Source organism: Chanodichthys erythropterus, chromosome 21 (assembly GCF_024489055.1).
Source record: "Chanodichthys erythropterus isolate Z2021 chromosome 21, ASM2448905v1, whole genome shotgun sequence".
NCBI lineage: Eukaryota > Metazoa > Chordata > Actinopteri > Cypriniformes > Xenocyprididae > Chanodichthys > Chanodichthys erythropterus.
Genome location: NC_090241.1, coordinates 18,912,746 through 18,935,308, shown reverse-complemented (window position 1 = coordinate 18,935,308; position 22,563 = coordinate 18,912,746). Strand labels below are relative to the sequence as shown.

The following is a 22,563-nucleotide window of genomic DNA, read 5'->3' as shown; positions in this document are numbered from 1 at the left end:
GTGGAGTACAAGGATGGTTGCTGGTTAACAAACAGAGAACATTGTAACAGGAAGCCCTTACATTTGGCAGGATTGCCGTCGAATTTCTCAGACAGAGCAAGGCGTGGGTTGACTGGGGACGGCGTGATCGCCTGACTGGTAGCGGCGGGAGATGGCGGCATGGCGGCCTCAGGAGGGGCGAGGCGTAGGCTTTGCAAAGTCCTTACTAGTTCCTCGGTGAGAGAGGTGAGTCGGTTCAGCTGGTGTTGGTGCACCGCGAGCTGGCTGGCTTGTGCTGAAAGCTTGGGGGAAATTTGCATGAGGGCTGCTGGATCGTTTGGTGGCGAAGTCTTCTGTAATGATGGGTCAACAACGTGAGGATCCATTTGCAGCGTCTTTATTAAGACAAGGCAGCACAATGCAAACAGGGACAAGACAGTAGCGTAAACAGGGACAGGCTTGGGTCGAGACAGGCGGCAATAAATCAAGGTCTTACAACAGGCTGGGATCGTGGCAGGCGGCAAACAAACAGAGTCCAGGGAACAGGCAGAGATCGGAGTCGGCAGCAAAGGTTCACAGAGGTAAGGCTGTCCAATCGATAACAGGGTAACAGTCCACAAGAAAACGCTCAGAAATGATCACCAAGGCAAATCAAGACTTCGCGGTGCATGGATGCGTGTGTGAGTGTTTTATGGAGTGAGTGTGATGTGGTGCAGGTGTGTGCGCAATCAGTCCCAGGAATGAGGGCCCATGGGAAATGTAGTCCAGATAGCAACAAGTCAATATTCCGGTGACGGCTCCCTCCGGCGGCCGGGATGAAGAGCCGCGGGAGCCGTATTCATAACAGCAGTCTTGCCCACTTAAACACTTGAGCCAAATAAAGGAAATACGTCATGTAAGTAGACAAATGATCAAGTGCAAAGACTGCAAGTGTGGGTATTTGGACAGGGTAAGTGTTTCTAAATGGTCAAAGCTGGTCAATCAAATGAATTACCAGCTGATGGACCTGTATTTGACCTAATAAACCACTTTGGACCAATATTAAACCAGTGTCCATGTAGAAAAAAAAAAAAAAAAAAACAACACAGCTTGACTACCTTAAGCTGGAATGGCCTGGATTTTCCAAGTATAGTATGATATTTTATAGAACACAACAGTCAAGATGAACACAAGAACATTGTCAAGGCTTGCATGACTAAAATGACAAAGGTGCTTCAGCCCTTAAGTTCTACCAAAAATCAAAATTTAAGATACCAATCAGAACACAAGGCATTAAATTTAACTGAAGGACTTTGTTACATTAATGCAGAGTTTCTTACAGGGCGGTAAACTGTTTGTATGAAAGCATGGAAAACAAAAATATCTTAGCATATCTCAACCTCTAATGGTCCCTGACTCAGTGGGTACTTCTCTGTTGCTTTGTTTTGAGTTTTGGGGAAAGAGTTTAAAGTTACTGAGAAACCATAAAAGTAAGAGCTCTTGCTTTCATTGGACGCTGATGTTAGAGTGTGCAGCCAGACTGAATTAAATGAACATGAGGTAGTAAATCTTTATGAGGGGCACTAGCAGGGCTCATAATTGATTAATGGTTGTCAATGCAGAGCAGACAGCTTGAACTTCTAAAATAGCTTGCGAGAGCAAACACTCCATGTGCTTATTACTCATGAGTGCTAAGAGAAGGAACTGATGAGGGAAATCACATTGTTTTTTTTTTTTTTGGCCTTGTTGCCAATGCAGTGGCCTGGGTTCTCCATTGCTACTTTTTTTTTGTTTTGTCAAGCATTAAATGTATCTTCTTGACATAAATCTGACAGCAACATCCTTAATATAGCCCAGACAAAATAATTTTAAACAGTTCTTGAGATACATGTTGTAATGAAGCGGGACTTAGGCAGGGATCCAAATGCAAAGCTTTTATTAAAAGTGTGCGTGGTCGTACAGGCAGGGTCAAAACAGGAACAAACAGGAACAGCAAGGGACAGGCAGAGTCGTAGTCAGGATACAGGCCAAGATCAGGACGGGCAGATATCACTCACAGGTCGGTATACAAAGCACAGGTCAGGGGTAGGCAGCACAGGATCGTAAACAGGTAACAGGCAGGAACGGTAACAGACAGGCAGACAGGCAGACAGGCAGGCAGGCAGACAGGCAGGCAGGCAGGCAGACAGGCAGACAGGCAGACAGGCAGACAGGCAGACAGGCAGACAGGCAGGCAGACAGACAGGATAATAAACGCTCGGAATTGTACACAGTGTGAAACAAGACTTTGCGATGAGGCGGTGTGTGTGAGAGTCCTTTATAGTCCAGATAACAAGCTTCAGGTGTATGTGGCAGATGATGATTGGAGTGGAGTGTGTGCATGTGACTGGCAGGGAGGATTATGGGAAATGTAGTCCGGGAATTGACAGGAACAGACGGTGATCATGACACATGTAGTACCCCATTGGTAGCTGTAAGCTACTTGTTCAGACATTCAACAATATGTTACGTCTAATATAATTTGGAATATGAAATGTTTTAGAGATTGACAAAAGTTCAGTGGAACAAAATAACATATGAAACACTTTTACACTTTTTCACAAAGGAAACCTTAATTCACAAGTAAAATTCTGTCATTATTTAATCACCCTTGTGTTGCTCTGGTGGCTTTTTTTCATGCAAATACACTGAATTAAAACTACACAAAAGATCCATAAACTGAACACAAAATCGTCCATATGACTTCCACATTCCAATCCAAAACTTCTAAAGTCATACAATAGCTTTCTGTGAAGAATAGACCAATATTTAAATTGACAGTTCACCCCAAAACAACAGTTCTTTCCCTGATATTATTACAAATCAGTACAACTTTCTTTTTTCTGCAGAACACAAAAGAAGATATATTTCAAAAAATGTTAACAGTATTTTGGTTACAATCTCTTTAAATCATTATTCACTGAAATGTAATGTCAGATTCGTAAATAAATAATTTAGACTCGCATTGTTAATTGGATTAACTGATTCATCGAAGAGATCTGACTCAAAAGAATGATTAAGTATTGGCTAAAATTTGATTTTGTTCCTCACACAAAGCTATTGGATGAAGTATGTTTGGAATGTAGTACAAATTTATAATAATTTTATGGTGCATTTTAAAGCTTGAAAGTTTTACTGCACATTCATCGTAGTTGCATAAAAAGTGCCAGATGCATTACTCAAAGTGTTCCACAGAAAAAAGAAAGTCAGGTTTGGAACTACATAAGGATAAATACAGTTATGATGATAAGTAATGACAACATTTTAATTTTTTATGACCTTTTTTTGTAAATTTGCGGGGTGCTTGAAGTAATGCAGACACATAAAACCTCATGACCTTGCATTACAAACCAACAGCCCAGTCCACCTACGCTAAAGATAAGCACAGTGCACAGCACAACTGGGGGTTTAATTACCTAGCGTAATCTCATTATTTTGTTTTCTAAACAGACTACTGAACAGCCTGCTAGCTGTGCACAGCTAATTGCCATTTCTCGAGGACAGAGTCACTGAGAGGAAAATCAAAGCCAACAGCAGAGGGTAAATTAGGACCACAACAGAATTGAAATATCAACCCTCAGGCAGAAAATGAGCATTTCTGCCACATCACTGACCTTTTTCTCATGTCTTACTGCACATTCACTATCACAACAAAGTGAAAACAAACAAAAAAAATTAAATTTTTTTGGAGATTAAAAACAGTACATTACAGTATGTTAACTTTAACTTTATACATAAATAAGGGAAAACAATGATAAGCATTTCATAAGTTTTAAAAGCTTTTATTTGACCCTTGTTCATAACCTTTGCAATTCGCTCTGGCATGCTGGATATCAGCTTCTGAACCAAATCCTGACAGATGGCGATCCATTCTTGCCTTATTAGTATTCAGAGTTTATCACAATTTGTGGACTTCTGCTTGTAGCAGGGGCTCCCAAACACATTCCTGGAGGCCCCCCAACGCTACATTTTTTTCTGTGTCTCCTTAATCAAACACACTTGATTCAGATCATCAGCTTATTAGTAGAGACTTCAAGACCTGAAATGGGTGTGTCACACAAAGGAGAGGTACAAAATATGCAGTGTTGCATCATGTTTGCATCACCCTAATTTGAAATTATAATTCTTTAGCAAAATGAAAATTTTGTTCTCCAAGTTATATTATTAACGTTACTTTCATGTATATATATATATATATATATATATATATATATATATATATATATATATATATAGGTCTGATGTTATAGGTTTGAAATTTCCATATGGCAAAAATGCATGGAGCTTTTACTGCCGGAACCTGACTGCTGCACTCTATTAAAGAAATAAGAGTGACCAATCTAAGCATATTTGCTCTATAACTAGTCTCTGAAATAAGTGTTTAAAATGTTTCAGTCTAAGAACATTTTGTTACTACAAACAACAACATGTTATGAAGCTCACTGATGGGAGACAGATATGGTACATCTGTTAATGGAAGTGTTTATGTGTGTATAAACAGGGTTTAAATTGGGGCAAAGTGGTCTGAAACAGAATTTTGATTATTGGCGATTTGTTTTTCAATACTGCATTTTCTGTCCCAAGTTTTTGTTTTTGCCAGTACACATGTTCCATTTCCATTTGGTGAGTGTATTCACTCCAGAAACCTTTAAAGTTCATTACATTAAGCACTGTTCTTCCCTGTAGTTACTGGTGGACCCTGGTAGATACAACATATTTGCCTAGAGCAACACTATTGTCTAGATCAGCACAGCTCCATCTCGCTATGCTTCAGTAGCTGTTTCCATACAAAGTTGCAAATTTAAATTGTGTGCAAATTTGGAATATCACATAAAACATTTGCGAATAAAGCACTGTTTCCATCCAGTGAGTCGAAGAGAACAAAATCGTTAAATATCACTAAGAAAAATGGAAGTTGCTGCAGTAGAAGCCACTGTATATAATAATTTTCGTTTATAATAAATTACTAGTGCCTTAGAGCGTGCAGATAAAGTCTGTCTTGTTATCTTGCATTCAGATGCCTGGTGTTTGCAAAAGCAATTGTGTGAGGTGTTTCTGAGAGAGAATTATACCAAACCACTTTGATAACAGACTTTGCTCAGGCATTTCAGAATGACCAAAACAGCATTTCAGATGCTGTACAATGAGATCGGTCCGCTGGTTGGTCCAGTTATGCCATCCCCATCGCAAAGTCACGTCTTTTTTTATGTGCGTCAAAGAATTTATTTGGTAAAAGTGTTTTCATCATAGTTTATGCGCATGTTTTCGTATTGCATAAAAAAATTTGCATACATTTTCATGCACATTTTTAGAACTTATGCGCATCTTGCTGTTGTCACAGTTGGCAGCAAACAGGCGAAACGAAGGAGAGTAGATGAATACAGACTTTAATGAACACATGTAGAAATAACACAACCTTACATAGACAAGAGTGGACGAGGAATGAGGATGAACACAGGGCTTAAATACATGTAGCAAACAAAGGGAACTTAACAAGGTGATGGGATAATTAGACAGGTGAATCAAATGAACTAATGAACAGAATGGGGAAACTAGGTCACAGAAACATGAGGATTTGTAACAGCTGTTTCCATCCAGCGTTTTTTTATGTAATATCCCAAAAATGCACATAAAAATAGGTGGATGGAAAGATACCTAGTGAATCAAAAAACAAAATGCAACCAAATGTATTTTTGAGATATCCACTGATAGGGATAGCTTTACATTTGTGCGGCTATATACAAAATATATATATGAAATCTTCCACTTTGTAACTCGAGGAATTTTAATTCCGACTGTGAACATGCTCAAGCTGACCTCAGCTCACCTCCACCAAACAGTTGGAAAAAGTATGTGAATCTCTTTGCTGGCCTGAACACATGCATTCTAATGTTATCAGGAGACATCACTTCTCTTAACGATACTTCAGGAATCTGTCAGTGTTGAGCATTGCTTGAAGTCCAAGGCCAGAGCTTTCTATTTATCCAGTGAATGTGATGGTGTCATGTGTTGAGGAACTTTAGCAAAAAATACTTAATCTGAATAGACACACACACACACACACACACACACACACACACTAAGAATGCATCACAGCGTGACTGACCCCTCTGGGCGATGCATGATAGTGAATTGTGGTGACAGGCTGCCCCAACATTGGCCTCCATGTTTTGACGTTCTCTGAGTGTCTTTGCACGTTATTTACACAGAAAACAGTTTGTGCCCTTTACTTCGCTCTTCCTTTTGCTTCCATACCCTGCAGTCTGCATTTCTCTCAGCTTTCATCCAGCATTGACTAGAGGGCAATAGTAGGGAAGCTTGTTTCCCCCCCAAAGTACTTGTGACTTTATATCTCCCAGTGTGACTTAATATCTTGTAGCTGCAACTTTGTTTCTCATACGTTGTTGCAACTTCATATCTTACAGTGTGACTTAATCCTGCAACATCTACAATCTTTCACTTGTGAATTTTTATTGTGATGATGTGATGCACAATATGATTTTCACAATGTGACTTTCTCACAATGCTTCATTTTTTGCAACTGCAACTATGTTTTAATTCCAACTTCATAGATCACATTGTAACTTTTTATCTTGCAAGTTGACTTTATATCACAATTGCAGCTATATCTCAATGTTTGACAATGTTACATTTTATTGTGCAATGTATCTTTGAATTATGACTTTATTTCTTGCGATTGCAATTTTTATCTCAAAGTGTGACTTTGCATTATACACAATATAAATATATCACAACATTGACTTTGTGACGCAATGCTTCTTTTTATATTGCAGCTCCAACTTTGTTTATCATATTTGCAACTTTTTATCTCACATTGCTTCTTTATTATGCAAGGAGTCTATATCTTTTAATTTAAGTTGTGACTGTAAGTTGCGAGGAGGGGCCTCCCTGCATCGGACTTGTTTGTTCAGATACTCAATTGGATTGAGATCTGGGGAATTTGGAAGCCAAGTCAACACCTCAAACTCGTTGTTGTGCTCCTCAAACCATTCCTGAACCATTTTTGCTTTGTGGCAGGGCACATTATCCTGCTGAAAGAGGCCACAGCCATCAGGGAATACCGTTTCCATGAAAGGGTGTACATGGCATGCAGGACCCAAGGTTTCCCAGCAGAATATTGCCCAAAGCAACACACTGCCTCCGCAGGCTTGCCTTTTTCCCACAGTGCATTCTGGTGCCATGTGTTCCCCAGGTAAGTGACACACATGCACCCAGCTATCCATGTGATGTAAAAGAAAATGAGATTCAGACCAGGCCACCTTCTTCCATTGCTCCGTGGTCCAGTTCTGATGCTCACATACCTATTGTTGGCACTTTCGGCGGTAGACAGGTGTCAGCATGGGCACCCTGACTGGTCTGCGGCTATGCAGCCCCATACGCAACAAACTGCGATGCACTGTGTAATCTGACACCTTTCTATCAGAATCAGCATTAACTTCTTGAGCAATTTGAGTGACGTGAAAGACGCCACAGCCAACAGGGAACACCGTTTCCAGGAAAAGGCTGTACATGGTATGCAACAATGCTTAGGTAGGTGGTGTGTGCCAAGGTTCCCCAGCAGAACATTACCCAAAGCATCACACTGCCTCTGCCGGCTTGCCTTCTTCCCATAGTACATCCTGGTGCCATGCATTCCCCAGGTAAGTGGTTCACACGCACTTGGCCATCCACATGATGTAAAAGAAAACGTGATTCATCAGACCAGGCCACCTTCTTCCATTATCCACTGCTGGCACTTTCGGCGATGGACAGGGGTCAGCATGGGCACCCTGACTGGTCTGCGGCTATGCAGCCCCATACGCAACAAACTGTGATGCACTGTGTATTCTGACACCTTTCTATCAGAACCAGCATTAACTTCCTGAGCAATTTGAGCTACAGTAGCTCGTCTGTTGGATCGGACCACACGGACCTTCCCTCCCCACGTGCATCAATGAGCCTTGGCTGCTCATGACCCTGTCACCGGTTCACCACTGTTCCTTCCTTGAACCACTTTTGATAGATACTGATCACTGCAGACCGGGAACACCCCACAAGAGTTGCAGTTTTGGAGATGCTCTGACCCAGTCGTCTAGCCATCACAATTTGACCCTTGTCAAACTCGCTCAAATCCTTACGCTTGCCCATTTTTCCTGCTTCTAACACATCAACTTTGAGGAAAAAATGTTCACTTGCTGCCTAATATATCCCACCCAGTAACAGGTGATGTGATGAAGAGATAATCAGTGTTATTCACTTAACCTGTCAGTGGTCATAATGTTATGCCTGATCGGAATTGAAAGGATGACAAATTTCACCTTTAAATATACCTCAAAAGCTTAGCTCCCTGAAATCACCTTTAGGGCTCAGGTGACTCAGCCATTACATCACATCTCTCATTTAAACCAGGGACCTGCAAATTCAGGCCTCCAAAGCGAGCGCAGCACTAGGGGCAATTTGTTTGAAAGCTAACGATGACAGCAAGCTCAGAGCGCATTAAACGACCAAGACAACAATGTCGACCTACATTGTAATGTTATGTAAATCTGACCCAACAACTGTTTTGTTTAAAGGAGCAAAGATTAGCGAGCCAGATCGTGCACAATTGTGGCTCGTTACTGTGTTCTCATGCTCTTCCCACTTCCTGAGTTTTAGAATCAGACATTCAGAAATGCCATAGCTGGCTCCTGGAGGGACCCTCCTGGCTTTTTCTTTTACATGCACTTATACCAACATGCTTACACAAACACACAGATTAGCAGCCACATCATGTTAGCCAGAGGGACACACACTCATCAATTTGTTTGTAAACAGCAGATTAGAGTGCAGTAAAACCAAGTCTTACACTGGATCCCTGAAGGGAACACACACACAAAGAGACTAAACACATACAAAGAGAGCTAAGAGGTACACAAATACACACACACACAAACAAACACACACACATATGGATTTAGCTCAGGTTTGCTGTTTCTCTCTCTCTTTAATATTACTATTAGGATAAACTTACAATACAAAGGGAAATAAACAATGTTTTTCCATAATAACCTTATCTTCTTTTCTAAATCACATGCTTAGAGAGGAAAATGAGAGGTCACAGATATACACTGCAAATAATATATAGAATTGAGTGATTTGATCAAATACTGTTGCACTGTGACCCCAATCCTAAAGAGATAATACCATAATATTATTTGAAGGTCATGGCATGAGGTGGTCTCTAAAGACCCAAATATTACCGTCAAAGGCTGTAATTTCTTCCTGAAATAAAAAAGAAACAAACATGCAAGTGAATATTGTACTGTTTTGAAATATTTGTTTCTTTTAAACTATTACTAATTTTATTTTTTATTTTTTTGCATTCCTCCGGGATCGCTTTCAACTCCAATATTATGGATGTGCTGCTCCAATTTAGCAATCTGGAAAGAATAAAAAAATTGTGAGTTCCTGGAACACAGGATGACAAATTGAAGGATTAAATCAAGCAGGGACTCACAGGGCCCAAAAAATAGTCTTTTTTTTTAGTCTCTTAAATTATTTTAACAACTCCTTCAGCCTCATTCCAGCATCACAACCCACTCTATATCTCACTGATTAAATATCTAAGCAAGAAAAGAGAAAAATGCTCTCAGACAGTAAGTGTTTGGGCTTTTCTAAATTGTGATTCTGTGCTCATTGTCTTTCAAATGCCACCTAAAATAGCTATGCAAGTATGTTCCGCATGTACAGTACCACTGATACCAGCAAGCAGCTTGATAAATTCTCCTGTAGAGTGTGCAAAGAGTACAATGAAAATCTGTTTGTTGCCAGGGAAGTCTGCCAAACTCTGCAAAGATCTAAAATATGAATTAAAATCAGAATAGAATCACACACACACACACACACACACACACACACACACACACACACACACACACACACACACACACACACACACACACACACACACAGTATATTTTATATATATATAAATATATATATATATATATATATATATATATATATATATATATATATATATATATATATATATATATATATATATATATATATATATATATATATATATATATTTTACACACACACATTCATAATTATACATGGAGAAAAAAATAATTATGGAGTTTTTCAAAAGGTTTATTAATTATAGAGGAAGTTCTATGTGAAAAACAGAGTGTATGAACAGAATCCAAGTATATACTTTGTCACTAGAACACAGATTAGGTTATTTCACGTTATCATTTCTTCATGAAAGAAAAAAAAGAAAAAATAAAAAAAAAAGAAAAAAACATCAAAGTACCCTCTGGCAGCTCAAATATTCTTACCACCAGTCCTATACCATGTATTTCAAGGCACTTTAATGCTGGTATTCAGCTCATATAATCATCAAGTTATTGCTACTGTAATGGTCACAAATGGGAAAGTAAGTACAATGTGTTTTGAATTGCATCCTGATCAAATACTTGAACAGAACAAATCAACTTGAACAACTCAAATGAGTGATACATGCTTGAAAGATGTAGCCCTACTTTTAATTCAAATCAAATAAATCTGAATAAAAAGAACTCGAGATGGGTTTTGGGAATAACAAGTAAAGCAAAAGAAAGGAAGGACGACCTAATAGTATATAGTATATAGTAATAATTCTCTTTCCAATAACACTCTTAATGTTTTTAAAGACATAATACACTTCATGTATAATTAAGTCTTAAAATATTTGGTCTTCCTATATAAAAACTGGAAATAAAGATCATTTCAAGTAGCAAACATGCATAGCCTCTAGGTAGTGTGAACAGAAAAAAAACAAAAAAAAAACAAAAAAAAAACAAAAACAAAACAGAGCATTCAAACATCATATCCCTCAACACACAAAATCAGCCACAAGCCACAGCTGTGTTTGTGCTCAAACAACACCACCTCAGTTTCACACAAGCTGGAAAAGGCACATATAGAGAAGGTACTAAGAAAAGGAGGTATAGATTGAAGCACTGAAGCACTAATGAAGCTTTTATTGCTTAAAGCTACAGCACATTTTATTTCACACACTTGAAAACTCCACAAACTGCCATAATAAATCAAGAGGGGCATGTGACCGGGTATTTATCTGGTTTGCATATATATCATGACTTTCACATCTGAATTTACCCTTCAACCAGAGGGGAAGTTGCCTGGGGCATCACTGCAGCACACAGATATGACTGGAAATTTCCTGAAGTGTTAACTCTCTGAACCTCAAAACTTATAATGGCACTCTGTAGATATACATACATAATTTCAGATTTTCTCAAAATTGTGTGCACTGTAGCTTTAAGAACAGCTCGAACACTTTTTCGTCTAATTAAAAAAAAAGGTCTGCATATTCTTCTTGGTAAAGTGGCAATGCAAAAACAAAGAAGAAATTTGCATAATTATATCATCCACAAAATTACGAAAGAAAATATTCCTTATTCCTAACTGGTTGTCCTATTTTTAATAATACTTTTATGTCTATCTCTATCTTACGTAACTAATACTACAATAAATTCACAATTTAAAATCATCAGGCTGTCTCTCATCAGCCCTTAAAGTCTTAGATCAAATTAGATAAAATATAACATCCTTTCAGCCCTGATTGTCACACTTTAAACCTAATCTGAGTTTTTCCTCTGATAATTTTAAATTAATACCAAATAGTTCTCATTCTGCAGTGACATTATTGCACAATTCACTGTGCATATCTCAAAATACATACATTTTTATCCCTATACCTTTTCACCATTTTTTTTACTCATGATATACAAATAAATGCGATAACTGAGCACAACAAAAAAACACCAAACCACAAAAAAAAAAAAAAAAAAAAATCCAAGCGTAAATATTTCTTACTAAATTCACTTGAATTGAAGCGGTAAACTGAGGAAGAAACAGGAAACCGCACTGAATGAACCACAATGTATTAAGGCTTCTGAGCTACTGAAGGTCATTCACAGTCCTTAAAGGATAAAATACTCTTCCCATTAGATTTCATAAGCATACAATAATATACATACACGCTGTCCCAGAGAAAGTAAATGTAGCTCTTTGGTAACTTTCATATCAAAGGGTGAATTCAGAAAAATGTAAATGGAAAGGCTATGCATTCACAAACACACACCTGTATGCTGATGAAGCAGGTGTGATGCATGAGTCAAGGTCAAGGTTCAGGTCGTACTATATATACCAGCATATCTTGTGTACCTTAGCAAACATGAAATCTCCAATTTCGTAAGGAGGTTTAAAAGCTACATAGCCATGTTTGAATGATGCGTAATTAAAAGTATTTTTGTATCTGCGTTATCTGATAAAGCCATTGCAGTGAAAGTGTACTTGTGTGACTTTATGTATAACTAGTACTGTAGCTCTATTTAAAAGTATAGAAATATGATGTAGAGATCAAAAATAAAATAAAAGCCGAAGGTCGGATACATACTGAAATTCCTAGCCATCAGAGAGCATAGTCCCTTTTTAGAGGTAGATTCTATGATGTTCTATGAGGGTTTTCTCAATGACCCACTTCCCAAATAAACAGGACTTCTTTTTTGCAGCTCTGTGAACATCTGAGTTAGAATCTAACAGTCTTGTCTATATGTTAAGGCCTACCTTGTTTAGGTGCATATAAGCTGCTGTAGCGGAACTTTATGAATACATATCTGCTAATAAAAACGTTTGGACAGAATAAATGAGTGCAATTTTAATAAAAGGCACAGTGTGTGGTGCATGAGCGACAAGACAAGTCATGGCCCCTTAAGTGGAATGACAGCTTTATGTGTACATGTGCATTTGTCAGGGCATAAATATTTGTGTGCAGTGATGTGACAGGATATGGTGTTTCTCAGGATTTGATGAATGCAGGGGTATTAAGGACCTGCATGTACATAAGTGTGTGACTCAGAGGTCAGTTGTAGCCTTGGCAGTGAGTGCCTGGATGCGACTGGTGTTGCAGTTTTTGCAGAGAACATGGCCATCCAGAGGGTAGCAACCCTGGTTGTCCCCCTCAGAGAGAAGACAGCCGCAGTCCTATGTTGAGCACACACACAAAATAGTATATTAACAAAAACTGTGTACAAGGATATTTGTTGCCACACCAAAGTGCTTTCACTCACCTCACAACGATAACACTGCACATGGAAGTCACGATCTAAGGCCACAATACGCACAGTCTCCTCCTGGCCAGGTGATGGCATTATGGGCTCTTTACACACAGAGCAACGAGGGGCAAATTTCCTGGAAAAAGGGAGGGGGAAAATAGAGAGAGAGATTATGAGAAAATAATCCTGAGGACAGAGATGACCAACGTTGGCCCGTTATGACATTTGATATAAATCAATGTCAAATGCTTAATATACACTACTGTTCAAAAGTTTGGGGTCAGTAAGATTAATACTTTGGTTCAACAAGGACACGTTCAATTGATAAAAATTGACAGTAAAGGAAAAAGATTTCAAATAAATGCTGTTCTTCTGAAAAGTCTATTCATCAAAAAATCCTGAATAAATTTGTGTCACAGTTCCACAAAAAAATTAAGCAGCACTACTTTTTTCAACATTCATAATAAGCAAAGTTTCTTAAACACCAAATCTGCATTTTAGAATGATTTCTGAAGGATCATGTGACACTGAAGACTGAAAATGTAGCTTTGCCATTACAGGAATAAATTACATTTTCAAAATAATATTCAAATAGAAAACATTTTAAATTGTAATAATATTTTGCAATTTTACTGTATTTTTGATCAAATAAATGCAGCCCTTAGTGAGTGTAAGAGAAAAAAAAAACTTGCTAAAGTTAAACTTTTGAATGGTAGTATAGTTCAATAAAATGCAGCAATTATTTTCCGCTCACGGCCCTCAATTTTGGCCCTTCGTAGCAAAAAGTTCTCTGCTCAATATTGACGTAATAATGATGAATGTGACTGACTGGTTACTATTGTAACCCCCGTTCCTTGAAGGAGGGAACAGAGACGTTACGTTGATACTGACATAATGGCGAGACCCCATTACATCAGTATTGACGTAACGTTAAACGTGACTGACTGAATGGGAATGACATAAGGGTGAGTAAATAATAAAAATTTTCATTTTTTGGTGAACTCATTCTTTAAAAATAAATCAATACTTATTACAGTTTTATCCAATTTATATATTGGAAAGCGGTGTATAAAATATTACTCTAATCTAAATGGACAGACCATCAGCCATCAATAAACCAATATTACTATACAGCTGAACTGATTTCAAAAACACAAATGTTTTAGAAAGCTCCACAATAAATGCATTAGTGTGTTCAGCAATTTGAGAACATAGGACAGGAACAGAGATAACAGAGAGGCGGTGAGAGTGTGTACACAAAAAAAAAAAACAGGCAGGTGATTCAACTTCTTCATTGGGTTTTACCAACAAAAAGCAAAAAGGAGGAAGTTCAGCATATGGTGGCCTAATTAAACCACAATACTAACAATGAGTACAGTCCAGGTACGGCACAACTGTTCCTCGACACAATGGCATTTCTGTTGTGATCACATTCTCACAATCACAGATTGCCTCTGAAACCTTTCAGTTCCTTAATACATACAAAAAAGCTGCTTTCAATATGGTGACAGTACTGAACAGTCTATTTAAAAGACATAAATTACCTGCAAATAAGGCGATAAATGGTTTTGAGTGGGATATTTGAACCCTGATGGAGCTGTGTAGGTTTAAGTAAGTAAGATAATGAAACATGAAACATGTTAAGTAAGGGATAGTGTACATCCATTTATTCTGCGATAATTGGCTGAATGTACATTATCCCACTTATTGCAAGGCTACTTGCCACATAAGTAAATAATTAGATGCAAAATATTGACCTGAGTTGAAATATTTTATTAGCTTTTTAAAAGCAAAGCTTCCATGAAGAAAGCAGTTGCTAGCGAATGACAAGTTCAAACTATACGGACAAATACAGTCATACCACTTATTACACGGCATTTCACCACACAAATAATTATGGGGATAAAAGACATTGATCTGAGATTAAACTGTTTTAGAATTTTACCTTTTTGTTATCTTATAATCCATTACAGTGTACAAAACAGTCGTCAAAATGGCAGCAGCTGCGTTTGTATGAAACGAGAGAGTGTCCGCGATACCCGGATGACATTATTAAATAATTAAATGCAAAATATTGATTTGAATTTTAATATTTTATTAGCTCACCAAACGCAAAACTTCCACAAAGAAAAAACATTCCTAGCAAGCATATAGCGCTGACTTCAGTTACCCGGATGAGCCTGTGTTATTAGTTTTTACCGGTTATTATCGGGGATAACATACTGCTGGATGCCATAATTGACCAATCAGAATCATGTATTCCACAGAGCCTTGTAAAATGTATGTAAAGGACATATGGTCCCATGACTTTCCATTGGTCCTGAATTTAGCATGTGGAAGAATCAAGCATGTTTGTGTGTCTGGTCATACTTGTGGAAGTCTTCGATGCAATGGATGTGGTTGGAAGCGTCCACGGTAAAAGGAATACCATCCAGACTCCGATGGCAGACCACACAGGTGAAGCACTGGGGATGATAGGCCTTCCCAGTCGCCCGCAGGATACGCTCCATTATGGGCTTACTACATATGTTGCAGGTCTCCAGGGTGTTCTAAAATCAAACACAGAGAAACAAAGATCTTACATAATGTACAAGCTCAGCCAAAGCAAACTGTGGGGGAAAAAAATCAACTGAGATAGATTCATATCAGCATATAATTTAAGCTCTGATAGTGAGAGACATGGCTTGGCAGTTGTAATAACCTTCAACCTTAAACAAAAGTAAAGATATACTTGTGATATGCAGTGGTAAAAAATATAAGTAAGACATATAAATAAAACACGGAGGAAAAGGGCTATTTTTTATTCTTTTTCACTGCAGAAACCATCTCACAAACTCAAGCACACTCATTCTTAGAGGGATACTTCAGCCAGAAATGACAGTTCTGTCATCAATGACTCACTCTCATGTCATTCCAAACCAAACCTATTTGACTTTCACTGAAAACAAATTAGATATTTAGCAAAGTGTCCAAGCTGTTTTTTCCAGGACATTATATAACACAATATTTTTTAATGAAACCTTTTCCTGAAAAGCCATTCACTCAAAATTGTGATGCTTCAAAAAAAAAAAAAAAAAAAAATTATATAATATATATATAATATATATATATATATATATATATATATATATATATATATATATATATATATATATATAAAAATTAAAATTCTTGCAGTTCACAAAGCTTACTTTATATCATACGCCTTCCCTATTCAGCTTACGGAAAAAGCTTAACTGACGCGACTCCAGTTTACACTTTCTTCGTAACTTGAATACGGAATGCGGTCTGGCGGAAGCTAGATATTTTTCTTCATAACTTGTTAAATATGGATATATATTTTTTAAACAAAGGCATTGCTTCACTTCAGAAGGCCTTTATTAACCCCCCAGAGCCGTGTGAAATACGTGTTTATAATGGGTAGATGTGGATGGAAGAACTTCATTCAGCTCTTACTCGTGAACCCTGTTGACTAAAGCTCAGATGCGTCAGGATATTTATTAATATTTCTCAGATTGTGTTCATCAGAAAGAAGAAACTCATATACACCTAGGATGGCTTGAGGGTAAAGTAAAGCTTGGGCTAATTTTCATTTCAAAGTGAACTAATCCTTTAAGTAGCCTGTGCCTAGCACTTCATCTTGTGTATCATGAGATTTTGCCCAAATGGCAGAAAAAACTGAGCACCCACATAGCTACAAAAACACTTTATAACACATAAGTTGATGAAAACGTAATATGATGCACTTAATGCCTCAGATGCGGCCATTAGAATTACGGACAAAACACGCATTTATGAAATACTCACAACGCAACCAAATACAGAAACACACTGCAAATAGCAAAGACCACAATGGAAATGTTACAAGGGGACCCCAACAAGTGACGAATCTGGCTGGGACCCCTTATTGTTCAATGTCTACTCATCAGTGGTGTTGTTAAACACCTGAAAGGTGAGGTTTTTTTGTTTATTTTAACATCCTGATCATATGTGCGTTGTGAGTATTTGCAGCGTGTTTCTGCATTTGGTTGCGCCGTGGGTATTTGCAACACATGAGTTGTCAAACTGATGATGTTTTCTTAATTTGCTGGTGTTTTTTTCTATTTGCATGTGTTTTCTTCAGTTTCAGCACACTGAGCTCTCTCGGTCATCATACTTTTGGGTGAACTATCCCTTTAACTTTGTATGGAAACCATTGTATGGAAAAGAGCAGCTTAGGTATTCTGACAGATAACTACTTTGGCGTTTTTCGCAAGAGTCAAACAGGTTTGGAACAACATAAGGGTGAGTAAATGATGACAGAACTTAAATTTTGGGCGAACAGACCCTTTTAAATCCATAATCTATCAACATGTAATGGATTCCTGTAGGATAATGTGGGCATCCAAATGGTTGTCACAAGTGTATCTCTGTCCTCAATGCCTGAGGAAAAGCGGGAAGGTTCTGATATAAAGTATATATAGTGAGCAATGGAATGAAAGTGAGATCTGATTAGCTACTCTCTGATTCACAAACAAAGTCATTTTTCACTCTCGCTTTCGTTCTGCGAGAGGCGAAGCAGTAAATACGTCCACTTTCTGATGACTGCAGGCTTTTCCTCAGCCACGGATACCGGGCCGCGGGCCAGCTGATGACTTTTCGCTCACATTCCTCTTCTTAATGTCCACCCCGAGCCCTGGATTTGTTATTTCGATATTTCATATAAAAGAATCTTCTATCCCCCCTCCCTCCCCTCCAGCCAAGCAATTACAGCAAAGGATGGTGAAATCATCTGTGTGTGATCAATTATAGGATGACTTTCTCTTTGAAAGCATGTGTGAGACTGTTTTCGCATGAGAGGCTATGATGCACAAATATTTCCTGGATTTCTCCATTCGGGATTCGGTGGCCCAGACACATCTCAGTATGTGTGAGTACTCCAGGCTACAGCTGTCCTCTTTGGCTGCCTGTTTCTTTGGCACAGCCACTCAGTACTGTTTTCAAACACAGACTTCCATGCCTATGTGCATGTGTGGCAACACTGTAAGCCATCACATTTTTTCCGCGCCAATGAGCCCTGATGATTAGAGCGGACAGTCCTGTGTGTATGATCTTGGGTATCTGCTCACACTAAGGGAGTGCAATATTGACAAAAATGTATCTTTATTTTCTGGGATTTCGTTGATAGTAAAATATCATCAAATTGTCGTTGACTTTTTTTTTTGTTTTTTTGCATTGGTTTAGTCCTGATGTGGACAAAGGTGACTGCCAAAGATTTTCAGATAATTCACATTCTGTGTGGTTCTTAGTTCACATCGGTGACAGAAAGTAACATTTTCGTTAAGGGGTGATCATTGCCCCCTTAAATTGATTTACAGGCACAGTTTTCCCTTTATAAAGGCATTTTTTTTTTTTTTTTTACATTTTCAAATTCTTACATTTAATAATTAATCGGCAATTAGAATAATATGGCACTTCAGGGCTGTTACCCATCAAATAAAATCTATGAAATTCTAACTGTGTTCTATATAACAGTAAAAGCGTGAACTCTCAAGGTTTTTTTTTTGTTTTTTTTTTGCAAGGTGAGTGAAATACTCTAATGTCAGCTTGCAAATCATTAAAACAACAATTGTAGATTATATCGTACACCCAAAGCCAATCTAAAATCCAGATGGCAGATGTAAGAAAAATGTTTTTGATTCAAATATTTGATTAAATACTAAAACATATTGATAACAATATTTGATATTGGTGGGGGCTAGCCTTTTTTTTTGTGGTTATGTTAGTACTGCACTGTTAGCTTAGCAACATGGTAATATCAAACTATTTAAATCAACTGAGAGTCTCCCATGTGCTTTTTGTGAGAAACGGTGGTTGTGTGACACATGGTGTTCCTGCCAATGTACTGTACAGTTCCAAATCTGTCACTTATGACATTAGGAAGCTGCCTTAGAAGGCAGCTCACTAGGTTTTGGAACAGATCTGTAGTATATAGAGTTTTCAGCTGCATGGACAGAATTTACTGGAAAGAGTCCCATGTATCAAATCCTGTTTGCACCGCCTGTGCACTGGGATCATTTCCCATGCTCCCGGTTCACCAGCAAGCTGAGGAGAGGGTCAAAGGACTTGGCCCCTAGCTCCCACGTTCCGCTAATCATTCTTAGATCAACTTGGCTTTAGATCAGTGTCAGAGAAGACCGACTTCTAAGGGATCCTCAAGGCTCAAAAAGGCCATAGGTACACCAGTGTCTAATTTGTGTCATTTCTGTGAGTATAACAGAAATTAACATCATTTCCCAGAGCAACACTTGTGTACAAACAATGTCCGTGCCACAATCCTCTGCAAATCCTGGAAACGGATAAAGCCTTTAATAAGCTTGCCGCTGAGAACCCTTGAGGCTTGTCTCATAACTCTGAGGCAAGGAAGAGGGGGAGGGAATAATATAGGAAGACAGGCAGTCTGTGTATATATAGCCTTTAGGAACATAGTCAAATGTTTAACCTGAGTCTTTGCCCTTTTCTAAAGGACTTGAACCCTGCTGCTTACAGTTTTCTGAAGAAACATTCAAAAACAATCCGTTTTCACACTTCAGAGCAGATTTCACAGAATATGTTGTGCCAGTGTCATCGTAGAAACCCTGTGACAGTGAAGTCTGGGTCAGTCAGACCTCTCTTCCCCGGCAGCTTTTATGTTGACGTCAAAGCAGTTTTGATTTACATGCTGTGGATTTAGTGTCCGGTAATAACTTTCAAAGATGGTTTAGGAAAATCTGCGCAGAGCACCACTAATGGCTTCACTGGTGGAAGAATAATGGCTCAGAGAGCCACTAGAGGGCACTAGACGTCTACTCATGCTCTCAGTTTACTTTTCTCCTGTTAGAATGTAATATATTCACATATATTCCTCTTTTTTCAGCTTCATACATTTCTCTAAGTGTTTGCCCAGAAGGCTAAACAAACGTCTAGGCAGATGAGGTAAAATGAATTTAGGTCAGACAGCCTCTTTCTGAACGAAAGGGTGAGTGGAGAGCACTGAAGTCAATTGTAGCCTCTTCTTTCCCTTGTTGCTTTTTCAATTTCCTGACAAAGTGCTCCAACACTCTCTCTTTCTTCCAGGCACTCTTCTTTTCATAGATGCAAACACAACACACAATTCTGTAGCAGGAGAACTTCTCATAGTGCTGGACAACAGTGTGGAGCGGACCTTCAGTCCATAAGAATGACTAAAAAGTGACACAGTCAGCCTTGAATTTCACAAATATTATTTGAAGACTGGTCTAAATAAAACCAGTCCAGGCCAGTCTGCCTGGATTGATTTAAAGACGGAGAAATATGAGGAACTAAAACCGAGATATATGAAGGTAAATCACATGAGGTCTGTGTATACTGTAACCATCAACTGCCAATTCACAGCGCTCAATGTGAATTTAAGCAAAACACTCTGAAGTTACTGGATGTCTTCTTTGATAAGAGGCTTTATCAATTTTACATGATTCTCAGTTAGCTTGGTGGCATGGATTTGTTTTGCACAGAATATCGAAACACCTGCATACCCTTCAATGTCACTCTGCCAACTGCATTTACCATAGAAACATCATCTAAATTGCTTCTGAAATCTAAATAGTTTTAAAACCAAAAAGGACTTTTGTACTTAATTCTTGAGCAATGCCCCGAGTCATCATAAATGTATAATATTAGAATTTCACATAAAACTTTTTGATTGTCTGTCAGCAGCAAAATTATGTATTTATTTATGACAACTTCACATTAGAGTACCACTCTACAATATGATAATATACAGATGCCCAAACTAAATCACTCAGAGGATTGTGAAGATCAAGATCATCAGGAAATAAAATTAAGAAAACCAAGACATTTCTTACTGTAGCTGAGAGGTCAGAAGTCAGTTGGATGCTCTGAATAGATTAATCATTGACTAAAGAACTCACATTCCTTCAGATGAATAGACTGTGTATGTAAAATTACTAGGGCTGTAATAAAAAACAATAATAATTCTTTAAATTAACTGCTTGACTAAAATACATAACACACAGACATCTAGGTAAGTGTGGCTTGGCCTTTAAATACAGGTCAGGAGACACTAATAATTGCACAATTTTGATCATATTTAAAAAAAAAACGAAGCAAATTTAAATTAACAGTACAGACATATAGATACATGGTTTAAGAGAACAAGGACAACTTTGAGGCTCTAGCATTAACTGGTCTTGATAAATGGTAATGGGTCGACAGAAGGTCCTTAGCATTGAGCGGACTGAAAACCAAACTAAAACCAAACTGCTGCTTTGGATCCCTGGGACTGTGAGGCGTTCAGGGAAACAATCTTTTGAGCTACTTAAATAAAGAGAGTTAAAGGAAAGAGAGCTACAGGGGATTGGATATGAATGCAGAGGCACTGAGCCAAGAACTCTCAACGTCTTTTCCCAAGACAACACCCCGCCATTACATTTCAGAGACAATCCTGTACTGACTTCACTATGGCAGTTACCTTAGAAGGTTTCCGTGTAACTGTAAAATATCTGAGCATTTCTTAAAGATCTTTTTTTTTTTTTTGTGTATGTGTTAAATTCATTTTAATTCTAAAAAATCTAAATTTTAAATCTAATTTAAATACTTGCATGTTTATTCATCCATTTGTCAGAGTAAATTTAAGTAAAACAGTCAATAAAGACATTGACTCTTTTATAAAGAAAAGTAAAATTAATTCATAATCATATTCATGTTGGTTTCATATATATATTTGAACAAATTAAATTGTTCTGGACAAAAAAAAAAATAAAAAAAAAATAAATAAAATGATGTCATTGACCCGGGAACCTTGCCTGCTCCCTTACATTGTCCACACAAACTTTCCTCATGCTGTCCGCATGCCTTAACATGAGCTCGGAAGTAGAATTTGACCGCTCTGGACACATGGCTCCAGATCCATCTTATAACAGAGCCAAAATGCAGCAGGCAACACTTGAAGTAACACTTCATCAGGTCAGCTTGGGGTGACACATTTTCCTCCCTTGAAGGAAGTGATGCAAGTTTGAATGAAATAAAGAATGCTACCAAACAGGCTTCAAACAGTCATGTTTTCTGCCTGGTTACACCTATATTACAAGAGCAACACGCAAGTAATGAAAATCAAGTGCTGTAACCAACTCAATAGATACACACATGCAACACAAGCACACACACAAACAAACAGGGATAACAGCGCGAAGAGGGAAGTTGCAAGGCAATTCATGCAAGTGCTATCTAATTGGGTCTCTCCTTTGAGGAATGCCAGCCAGTTAATCATGTCTGAATACACAGAACTCAATTAGTAGCTTGCTAATGCTAATGCAGACAGATATGAATATTTCATAGAAGAAGACAGCAGAAAGCCTCGAACGCATGCTTTGCTGCTGTACTTCCAACATCAAGCAAAACAAGCAGGGTGGATTCACCTGTCTTCATCACCCTCTGTACTTCA

General features: G+C 38.1%; 1 protein-coding gene across 4 annotated transcripts in view; it reads right to left on the bottom strand.

Annotated features, from left to right (window-relative positions):
- Positions 1-10,124: 10,124 nt before the first annotated feature.
- Positions 10,125-22,563, bottom strand: part of lpp (LIM domain containing preferred translocation partner in lipoma) — a 231,867-nt gene continuing 219,428 nt past the window's right edge. For all 4 annotated transcript variants that reach the window (XM_067374511.1, XM_067374514.1, XM_067374512.1 and 1 more), the window contains 3 exons: positions 15,474-15,652; positions 13,119-13,239; positions 10,125-13,032 (listed from right to left, as the gene is read on the bottom strand). In XM_067374511.1, coding sequence (XP_067230612.1) covers positions 12,904-13,032; positions 13,119-13,239; positions 15,474-15,652 — 429 coding nt within the window. In that variant the 3' untranslated portion in view covers positions 10,125-12,903. The remainder of the gene's footprint in view (positions 13,033-13,118; positions 13,240-15,473; positions 15,653-22,563) is intronic.